Raw genomic sequence first — 11,324 nt, 5'->3', positions numbered from 1 at the left:
TGAGGGAACTTGGGTACGGTCCCATATGAAGAGATCTAAAATCCCCCTATGGAGATTTCAATGCAAATAAAAAGTACACAAACCTGTGGACTGGCGCCCTCTACTGACAGTGACGTCAGGACTTTGGTGCTCTATCTATGGTTCTCAACCAGTGGCCCGGTGACCACCAGTGGTCCTTGCTGGGGTTCCAGGTGGTCCCCAGTTAAACTTAAATGATGAAGATGGTAACCAAATGAACACTTATAAATCTTTAACTCTTGAGAGCGTAAAATGAAACCGAATGGACAATTACAGGCCCATATGGTTTCATTTTACGCTCTCAAGAGTTAAATTATTGTTAAACATCTTTATTTTATAGCCTACTTAATTAAGAAGTCTACACAATTAGAGAATGTAGAAGAATTGTTATTTCTATCAACGTTAGCCTGTTATCTCTCCTATGGTACCTACCAGTGTACCACTACCACATCAATACAGCATGGAACTGTGGACAAGGACAACATCTTATTCACGACAACAAAATATTCTAAGACAAGTTTTGAGTCTGAGGCTAAATGTCATCAAATGTTGGCCCATGGCTTAAATGCAGAATAAATAATGGACCTCGACATGAAAAGGGTGGTTGAAAACCACTGCTTTTAACTTAGCAGTATTAACTACTCCACTGTAGCTACCTTTTTGCAAACTGTTAATCAAGTAAACTGTTCAATCCATATGTACCGTGTATGATTCAATCAACCAACTGCAATCTATTTGGTTGCCGTTTCTAGTCAAAACGCGAGGGGGCGGTAGCCGGCCCTCGCTGAAACCCATGAGCGAAACCTCTTCAACCTTGGCCCCGGTAGCGGAAGTTCTTTCCTTTCCTGTTTCTGCTTGTGAAGAGACACATATAGGTTGGTTTTATCCAATATTTTATCCAACGTAAATCTATGTTAATTATGTCCATCTAGTGTTCTTCATACGTTATAGTGAATCTGGGATCTTCCAACGTTTAGAAAAATACAATATTTGTCACGTATGGACCTTTTAACATTGCATATTGTGTATTTGTGTTGTCTCGGTTGGGTTCTAGACTAAAATAAAATGTCGCCGGTGGTCGGTGGATGCACGGTTTTGCACGCTACTGCTAGTCAATGCCATGGAGCTGTACAGATTAATTAAACTAGTTCATACTAGTAAACATTACATATGTATTTATGTCCAACTCCAAGCCGTTATTGTCCGTTATGTCAGTTAGAATGTGTAGGGATGTTAATGTCGTCTTCCTGAGGCTGCTAGGCTATTGTGCTAGCAACATGTTTTAAGCTCATGCTGGTTGTTGCAAAACGAACAAGTGGGATTGTCAACCATTATCTCGGAACACAGTGAACGTGTCGGTTGACAAACATTTAAAATCCCGCAATGTTGCGTTATTTTCTGCAATGTAAATCTTTAATGGAATTGTATGTTGGCTAGTTGGCCAGACGCACTAAAGTGATGCTCGGTTCACTTGAGTTGAGCCATGTGAGGCATATTGGACGCTAGCAACGTTATGCTAACAATATGCTAGATAACAGAACTCAGCCACTGGCTGAGTAGGCATAGATTGTATTGTACCATTGTGATTATTATTATAAGCACGTTCAAGTGAGTTTTTTTGTTTTGAGTGTAGGAGAATGACCAGTTCTCAGTACAGGATGTGCTTGTTGGTGGACAGACTAGAAATGCAGTTTTGATCAGGATAAAGCCAAACATAACTGTCGGTTGTGACTTTGTTAGAATTGCTGATCAATACATGCTGTCATCGTCAATCATGTTTTAGATGTTTTATGCCCCATTAATTGATTATGTTTTGTAATTGGTTGGGGCCAGGGTTGTCTGTTGTGCAAGGCCTGTGGTTTGACATCTATTGATTTGATGCATTCTACCATGTCTGAGTACCGTTATGTCTGATGCTCACTCAACCCCTCATCTTAACCCCATGTGGCATTCAGTGTTTGCTTTTAAATTTGGGGATACTTCCTTGTCAACTTCCCTTAATGATTATTTTGATATACACCAAATATATAAATATTAGTCTAATGTTATCTGTCCTGTGTATTGCTTGGTTTTTCTCATCTGTTCCATGGAGCCTTAAGAAAAAGCTTTCCATTATACAGGGATTGAGTTTACAATTACAGCCTTAATTTGTGATTGTACGTCTCAGTAGTTTGTGACATCAGAATAAATGTATCTTGTCTAAATGTTTAGTCACATCTAGTCATGATTTAATGTCACTCATGTGGCAGTGTTCTGTGGGAAACCAACCATGTGACGATCCTTTTAACACTTAGACAATCTACATCTACAATTTAAGATTACCGGTAGTCTACTTAAGGTATTTTGGTTAAGGTTTGGAGTGACACTGAGTGTGCAATGGTAAAATAACTGCTCTCCTCTGTCTGATCCACAGACGATGGCTCCCCGCAAAGGCAAAGAGAAGAAGGAGGAGCAGGTGATCAGCCTCGGTCCCCAGGTGGCTGAGGGAGAGAATGTCTTTGGAGTTTGTCACATCTTTGCCTCCTTCAACGACACCTTTGTCCACGTCACTGACCTGTCTGGAAAGTAAGTAAGCCTTTATTTATAATGCAACTGAAATGTGACTGGACTGCTGCCTGGTTGTAGTGCTAATTTAGGTCAGGCACATTTGTTAAGTTTAGGAGCAAGAGGGGATTTTCATGTCGTGGCTCTGAAAAAAGGTGTCACTTTCTAGTAGTCTCTGCCTTGGGTTATGTCCGGAGCCAATCAAAGAAATTGCTGGACTGATTAGCGTCAAATTACATTACATTACATTATGCTCTGTTCTGTAGATTGTATTGATTTTAACTTTGGTTATGGGTAATGTTGTCCGCTAGACTTTCAGTGCCTGGGCCGTATAAGAGGAGGAAAATCAGGGCTGAAACCATGCAAAAATAGGGAGTCATGCATCATTATGTGATACGACAACAGGCGTTTATTGGCCACAAAGACCACTAGGCCTAGTCCTATTCAAATTGGGGTCCAGCAGTTAAAAAGTGCCAACTGCATGGTAATTGATTGCTATCTCTCCCCCTCCCCAGAGAGACAATCTGCCGTGTGACTGGTGGGATGAAGGTGAAGGCTGACAGAGATGAGTCTTCTCCCTACGCTGCCATGTTGGCAGCCCAGGACGTTGCTCAGCGCTGCAAGGAACTGGGCATCACTGCTCTGCACATCAAACTGAGGGCCACTGGAGGAAACAGGTGTGTGTGTAATGAATTCTTCTTAACAAATCTGTCTTGTCTCTACTTTATTTACCCCTGCTCCTCTGGTAGACCAATGGTTTCTGTGCATACAGTTAAGGCTGCAATTATCAATTTTGGGTTTTCTAATTTTACTAATAATCAAAGTCATTTTATTTAAATATAATAATTTGATATATTGTTTCAATTAACAATGTAAGCATCATTTTATTGATGTCCCTACTTTGAGCATGTTAAATAGTATAACGGAGATCCCAACATAATGTGCATCGTGATGCAACCCGTGAGCTTGAGTAGGTTGCTCATTCTCAATGAATGAGAAGTGGTTAAATACAATATTAATGTCTACTGAAATCCAGAAACTGACAAGAGAAACTACTTTGTCTACTACTTTGTCCTCAACCCCACTGTAGTTTCATATAGCCATTTGAATGAAAAGGATATTTCTGAAACACTCAAGGAGACTGACCACCAGTGGGTTCCAAACCAATGGGGCTGATTGTGTAGTTGAAGCTTTATTACTTGCTCAAATGTAGCTGCATGGAAAGTCACAAATGTAAGAATTGGTCATCAGCCATTCTGTATTAGGTCAGTTGCGTTGCTAGGTGCATTGCTGACCTGCTGTTCAGAAATGAAAGCAGCCATTCCAAGTTACACTTAAACCTTTTGTTGTTTCTGACCATGACTGCACATGTCCTGTGTCTACGAGTGCATTTGTGTAGATGGAAAGCACTGTACATGTCTGTCTACGACTGATCCGCTTGTGTTGTTTTTCCAGAACAAAGACTCCTGGTCCGGGTGCTCAGTCAGCTCTCCGAGCCTTGGCTCGCTCAGGCATGAAGATTGGACGTATCGGTAAGACTAAAGAAATAGCTGCATACTGTACATTACATTGACCTAGGCACATTATCGTCACCAATGACCGATGCCTGCTGCTGATAACTATGTAAAAGAAGAAAGTAAAGTTGTGTTATTGCGTAGAGCTCAATGTATAATTGTCGGGATGACAATGCAGAGCTCACTTTGTTTTACTGGATACGATGTTGGAAAAACTGACCATTGAAAGTTGTGGATTTTCTATCGGTTGCTACTCTATTACGGGTTTCCTTTTCAGTTGCTAGATGTTTACGTATTTTAATACCATTTCTATTTAGTTCAATTATTAATTATTTTAGTTCGTTTTTAGTTTTTGAGAAAGTCCTGCCCTGAAAAACCTTCCCTTCACACACCAAGAATTATGTTCCCAAGTATATCTTCTATTGACACCAAACAAGGCGAACAATTTTATATCGTTAAATGTCAATACCAAGTCAATTTGTAGTTTAAACAGAAGTTGTTTGGAGTGGTCAATTAACTAAATCTTGTTTTTTCTGCTGCAGAGGATGTGACACCCATTCCCTCAGACTCTACCCGCAGAAAGGGAGGACGTCGCGGTCGTCGTCTGTAATGTTTTGCGCAAGTTTTTCCACCCAATAAAAGGTTCCAATCCAAGGCTTTGTCTTCCGACTGGTGATTGAGTTTTAAAGGTACATGAAATGTATTTTTCCTGGTGAATTCCACTGTGGATTGTTAACTGATATAACTGATATGTATTTTATAAACTAGTATTTGTGTCAACTCCAATGTGTGGGTATCTACTATCTAGTCTAAAATATCTGGTTATTCACCATCTGCAAAGCTTGATGTACAATGTACATATGACTACAGTCTTAATGGTTTAAAACTGTAAACCACCAGTTTATTATAATAATTTGAGAGGACCACTGAGTTGACCCAATTTTATGCAATTTCCAACTTCAAATTGAGCTGGGGCAGACATTCTTGAGTGAAGTTTGAAGCGTTATCACCAATGAGCTTGCCTAACTTAAAACAAGCCCAAATAGATGAAATCAATTAATTACCAGGTGCATTATTATTATCTGTGGGTCTGCTGCTGACATTATCACCAGTGTGAACTGAGTGGTGCAACTCCCGTCTATTGGTTCTCTGTATCGTTCCAATTTCTTCTCTGTATCGTTCCAATTTCACGCATGCGCACACCACTCGTGCAGGCTTAGCAGAAAATGATCTGTCGATCTCCAGTGTGTATCTACCAGTCGGAACTTTGGCAAGCTCTTATTGACCAGCTTGCAGCTGGTAAAAATACCATCTGAAATTTTTCTTTTTGACCAGATCAGCTAAGCTGATATGTTTTTTGTTCCTTTGGGAATTGAACAGAAATCAAGTCAGCCTTGTATGTTAACAAATTGTCGGTCAATGCAATCTGCCTTCTGCCTTGTTAATTGATTGTCGATCCCGATTGTAATTGTAATGGCCATCTGAATAAATTTCAGCATGCATTGATTCTGTTAAAATAAACTGACGACATGACAAGGTGACACTCCAGAGTCCAAAAAATAGCTCAACAATTTGTTATTCCCCAAAATAAGAAAATCAGGGGTGTCTAGTTGTCAGGGGTCTTATTGGTGTAATAACGTAATGCAATATCAAGTTGACATGTATGGGCTTTATTCAGGTATTACTGTTGTGGTTGTTTGTGCCATAGACGGAAAGGTAGTAGACTCATTCGCCGCTGCAATTCATTGGCGTGACGTGTATCGCTGTGAGGGTGGAAGTGTGCCGTTATGAGTCGCATCTCTTCCTTTCATTACTTTCTTGGCACCAATGCGGAAGCTTGCCCTCACTTGAGAGCATATGCCCCAGTGCCGAATGCGGCATCTACCTTTGTCTAGTCTGTGCAGGGGTACTTTATGCAAAGTAGGGTATGTGTAGTGGAGACAGGCCCCCCTGACCTTGAAGGACTGGCATTTATCTTTAGGCTGAGTGCCTTCATCTGCAGGTAACTCATTTCTCAACCGTTTTAGATGCGGGGCGGCACGCCGGAACCGGGCCGGCACCCTGGGTGTGTTCCTGTGGGTCTTCCGGGGACCCCCACACACTGAGTTGCACCACTCACTGATTTTTCTCTATAACAAAGACTGATTAACATGATATGATGACGCACTGTAGGTTCATTTTCTCCACTAGGCCAAAGACATGGGGAGAGACTTTTTTGCACTCATGTGTGAGTGTGTCCGTCCGTCTGTACAGCTAATCTCCGGCACCGTTAACCCAGACAATGCCAAATTCTCCCTGGAAGGCAACGATTAACCTCTACCCGAAATATTCGGCTTGTTATAACGGCACCAGAAGGCAGATTTTTAAAAAACACAATTTTGGATATTACGCCTCCAGATTCTGTCCAAAAATCCTGCAGATCATTTACACGGTACACACTATCTCTATAGTCATGTGTTCAATATGGATCTGTCCGATATTTCATATTCCATCCTAATTGGCTAACCTTGGCTTTCAAAGTTTGCAGGATTGTTGGCACTTTATCTAGTATCTTTATGCACTGCATTGTTCTCAGCACTGTTCACTGAATAGCTCAAAGTTACTCTGCTCATCCCGTCTATATTGGAACTCCTTTTTAAAGTGACTTGCCCGTATTTGTGCTCACCCACACCGTGTCTCTGAGCAAGGCACTGAACCCCAACACTGTTCAAGGGTGTTGCACTACTCTACTTTGATTTAACAAAAGCAATCTACTGTATGTTTGAGTGAAGGGAATACAGAAAGACACACTCTACTTGTATGGATCTTTGCTTTTTATAGCAATCTGGAACAATTTTGAAATGAGAAAAGCGATAGCAAAGTTATGCCTTTTGATCATTTATAATTTTATTTACACAAACATTTCATACACAATGTAGATAGTGATATATATTTAACTAGGCCTACTACAAAAAATGAAACCCACCTATCTTACAAAAGATAATTTTCAGAAACACGCATACTGTCAACTTCAGCACATTACATACCTGCATGCAGCATTAAAGTGTCCGGTAACTAACTACAGGTAAAAACGAAATAAATAAAAGTTGAGTCTATTTGATGTGCCCAACTAATTAGTCTCATCGCTTTCAAACGTCACACTTCTACATTTTCCTAAAGGAATGACAATGATATAAAAGGGTAGTGTGCTACTTTAAATCATCTGTATTAACCTTTAACCACTTTCACAACATTTTAAAAATAGGGACCCAAATGTGGTTAAAGAAACCACTTGGGGTTGCACTAGTATTCCTTGCTGAAATAATAAGATACCATTAGCCACAAGGTGGCAGCTTGTGGCTATCCTGTTCCTGGAAGGTAGCCTAGTAAGACTAGCCTACCCACCTACTGGTGAAGAAGCAACCCATTCACATACAGATGCCACTTTTATAGTTGCCAAACTGGTGCATTTTTGCCCAATTATCAAAATACATGTTTCGATACCTTTTCAGCTGGGCAAGCCAAGATAGTTCAGACCTCAGTACTTTGTGTATTGTTTCCTTGCTGATATTGTCTGCAATACTATGGCTTTTTTTATATTCCATCGCACAACAGCGTTGCTTGCTGACAATAACTGATCGATAACAAATTGTTTTGTAATCCACAAGCAATACTGCCATACCCAATTTAGAATGTTAACTGGTTTACTGATTGTCTGGATGCTTCTTGCGGAAACTGGATGGCAACCACAGGTTTTATTTCAAGTCCATTTATAAACATTAAGCACCACATCAAATATGACATCAACCCTATAATTGCATCCACATCTTAAATTTGATTGAGAACGTTGCAGGATTAGATTATAATAATGAACTCCAAAGTTATCTATTTTGGGTTACATTTACTTTTTCCAGAAAAAACATCAAAAATAGTTCCAAGCTTTATAAATTACATTTCAAATATGTCCAGTGACTGTGTACTGTATACATACACCCAGTGATATTCAGACAGTTAACGTATTTCAAAAGTCACAACTTTACATGTTACATTATAAAACACAAACTAATCTACTGTAGAAAACAGCCATACATTCTCTAGATGCCATTTGGTATCCCTGACCATTCTTGCAAAAAACTAATAATTACGCAAAAAATTCTATCCTCAGTGCTAAATTTAACCATTTGTAACTCTGGGAATGTAGAAATGGAACCAAATGTTTCCATTTGCTCACTCCCACAGTTAAACGAACACTTGACTTTACTGTGTACAATTCTGGTCCACAGTTAGAAGCACATTTGTTATTGTTTTCTGTATCCCAAGTTGAACCCTTCTCTGGAATGGGGTGCCAAATGGCACGAGTGACATCAAGTAAAAGCCGAGGGCATTGGCAGTCTGTTGAAGCAGGTCAGACATTAAGAGGCAGCTGTTTGCTAAGTTGACACATATATTGCCATACATAAGATAAATGTAATCATTTACAATAAATGTCAGCACTGGAAGTTTGATTGGATGTGAGAAAGCTTTTGATATACAGACTATATCAAAAGCTTTCTCACACTGTATAATACAGTACAAATGCAATAATTATAATAATCACTTTACAGAGATTACATTCTTGTGACAGTAAAATAGTACAGTTTTTAAAACCTCTGAGACAAAAGGTATTGAATATCAAGTCTTTTGAAGGATACCATGACATTTTGTTAGCATTTGAGGCATTTGGTGGAAAACTAGTAGGCTAAAATTTAAAATGTCAATATTACGGTAACCGTTTCAGAAACACAAACACACAGCCAGCATGCATTAAAACCAGTGACGTTAAAATATTTGCTAGAGAATAAAGAAACTCGACACATTTCAGGTAACAGCTAAGAGGAAGTACAGAGTAAAATAGAACTGTGTATCTAGATGGTGATCTTTTTATAGCACTGCCATCTCACAAAGACCTAGGGGTTTTTTCTTCAAAAAAAGAAATAAAGAGAAAACTTCTCTGACCAATCTCAGTATATAGTTGTCAGTGGGTTTCAGTTTAGCTTAGTGTAGTGAAGGAAAATAAAAGGAGATACGTTGAGACAATGTAACAAATGTCAAGTCCTCCATGTGCATCCAATTACGGAAGTATTGGAAGAAAAATAAATCATAAAAATAAAGGTAACCACTAACCACCAAAATAATGGAATTGTTAACAGTGTAGCTTCAGACCACTAGGAACCAGAACAGCTCTAAGAAGAGCAGGCCAGAAACCAGAGGAGCTTTAGTATACTTAAGCTACAGTGGCAAAACTGCATTTTCCTTCCATCAACAGAGGTTAAATGTAGATGGAGAGCTCAGACACCACTCAATAAGTAATAATTGTAGTACATTAATCACGTGTGGTCAATAACATCTGAGATGCAGAGACATCACCTTGCCTTTTGTGTTGATGCAGTCATATTTGTATGTCATTAAATGTCTCGATGAATTGTGTATGAAGGACCCCAATGGAAACAAGCCATATTCTTTCTTGGGTTGAAATCCTCTTAGCACACCTTGTATTGATTGAACTGTACTTTCTTCTGCAAAGTGTTCAATCAATCATTATACCAAAGTTTGGATGAGGGCTTTGTCGTTCTTGAGCTTCTATTAGGATATGTACAGTCTAAATACATTTCACTGCAACATTGGTTCTGACTTTACTATTGAAGTATGATCTATGGCATTAATATGAACTTATACTAGTACTGCATCCGCACCCCCTCTTCATATGCACGAACACACACACACACACACACACACACACACACACACACACACACACTTTCCCTTCTACTGATTTTCCATTTTTGAAAAGCTGAAGTAACTTCAGTATATTGCAACACATCTTTCTTGGGTGTTACTTCAACGCCTAGCAGCCAATCCTTATACTAGGAACCCAACCTCTGGAACCTAACCTTACAAACTGAATCTCATCTCGTCCCCTGATTGTGAAGAACATTCATAACTTGCCCTGACATGTACTGTTTTGAGAATTTATAATTTTACATTCAGGGAATACTTTAAGAAAGTACTTAAGTTCTGGGGCATATCCAGTATGATTGGAAATGTATCATAACTGCAGCCACCACCATGTAGCCTGTCAAATTGACTGTGGTCACCTCTGATATAAAGGAGGTATTAAAGGAGGTAGGATATTGGACAAATGGAAAAAGCGACACTTGTGGTGTTAAATAGGACAATGGGAATAATGTTTCAGTCTCCATTCCACAATACATGTAGGATAGATCTGAATGTGATAGAACAGGCACATACTCTCCATAATCTCTGTGTAGGAGGGGAAGAACTGGAACAAGTGCTATTATTAATGGAAGAACACAAGGTGGAGTTAGATAAAAAAAAATATATGGCCCTCTCACATTTCTCTAGGTTAACTAATTGTTTAACCATAAACCAAAACCTACTGATTATTATTTTTAAATGTTGGCATTTTCCCACCTATAACAGCCAAAATAGGGATGGCAGGTTGAAAGTGGTTGATGTTGGACCCCTTGGTGGAAGCGAATATAATAGCTGCATTATTTTCAGTTAACCACACTCCTTTGACATAGACCATCATCATCTAAACATGTTCTGTATAAAGAAACTATGGATTTCAATATAACTTTAATTTATGGACCATACATTAGCCGTATTTGTCGATAATTATGATATTATTATGACTGTAGGTAGGGTATACTATGCAGTAGGCTATAGTATGGTGACTGGTGTAATATGATTTCATAACATTGACTTAAATATCAGCCAGTTACAAGTTACAACATTGAGGGGCACGATTGAAGAGAAGTCCAAGCAAGTGACCAATCAGAGACTTAAAAACAAAAAAGCGAAGAGAGGGGTTTATTGGTTGGATGGTTGGTTACTTAGTCAACTCCACTTTCATGTTTGGAGTGAGGGGTGCCGGCCTTCCCCAGTTCCCCCTCCCGCTGCCAAAAGCAAGCAAAAACTCCCTCAAACCCCGTTGACTGGTCAGTCGGTTGGGCCACTGTCAGATAATCAGTTGTCAGGGAAACGGGCTCCCCTCGAAGGTTCCTCTACTCTGGAGTTCTCAGCTAGCTGGTGGAGAGGAGGAGAGACATTTGAGAATGAGAGAAAGACGGGAGAGAGGGACTGACTGCACCCATTTGTCATTATTTTGTCATTATTAGTGTGTGTGTGTGTGTGTGTGTGTGTGTGTGTGTGTGTGTGTGTGTGTGTGTGTGTGTGTGTGTGTGTGTGTGTGTGCGTGTGCGCGTG

The 11,324-nt window shown here is 39.6% G+C and overlaps 2 protein-coding genes across 2 annotated transcripts in view; one reads left to right on the top strand and one right to left on the bottom strand.

The window, feature by feature from the left end:
* The first annotated feature begins 844 nt into the window (after positions 1 to 844).
* On the top strand, positions 845 to 4,730 carry rps14 (ribosomal protein S14). Its single transcript, XM_080780759.1, has 5 exons — positions 845 to 893; positions 2,432 to 2,583; positions 3,078 to 3,239; positions 4,018 to 4,094; positions 4,619 to 4,730. Exons 2-5 carry the CDS (start codon positions 2,435 to 2,437, stop codon positions 4,684 to 4,686), a joined length of 456 nt encoding a protein of 151 aa, XP_080636885.1. The 5' UTR covers positions 845 to 893; positions 2,432 to 2,434; the 3' UTR covers positions 4,687 to 4,730.
* A 2,207-nt stretch (positions 4,731 to 6,937) lies between these two features.
* camk2a (calcium/calmodulin-dependent protein kinase II alpha) overlaps positions 6,938 to 11,324 on the bottom strand; it is a gene marked incomplete at its 5' end in the record, with an annotated part of 31,532 nt that continues 27,145 nt past the window's right edge. Inside the window, one exon of the mRNA XM_080780538.1 lies at positions 6,938 to 11,144. Coding sequence (XP_080636664.1) covers positions 11,141 to 11,144 — 4 coding nt within the window. The 3' untranslated portion in view covers positions 6,938 to 11,140. The remainder of the gene's footprint in view (positions 11,145 to 11,324) is intronic.

The sequence above is a fragment of the Protomyctophum bolini genome, assembly GCF_963924005.1.
Source record: "Protomyctophum bolini genome assembly, chromosome: 13".
Lineage (NCBI taxonomy): Eukaryota > Metazoa > Chordata > Actinopteri > Myctophiformes > Myctophidae > Protomyctophum > Protomyctophum bolini.
This window is presented reverse-complemented; position numbering and strand designations above follow the sequence as displayed.

Coding starts and splice junctions, on each gene's coding strand:
- rps14 (XM_080780759.1), top strand. CDS start 2,435: ATGGCTCCCCGCAAAGGCAAAGAGAAGAAGGAGGAGCAGGTGATCAGC. Junction 2,584..3,077: donor GTCACTGACCTGTCTGGAAA/GTAAGTAAGCCT, acceptor CCCCCTCCCCAG/AGAGACAATCTGCCGTGTGA. Junction 3,240..4,017: donor AGGGCCACTGGAGGAAACAG/GTGTGTGTGTAA, acceptor TTGTTTTTCCAG/AACAAAGACTCCTGGTCCGG.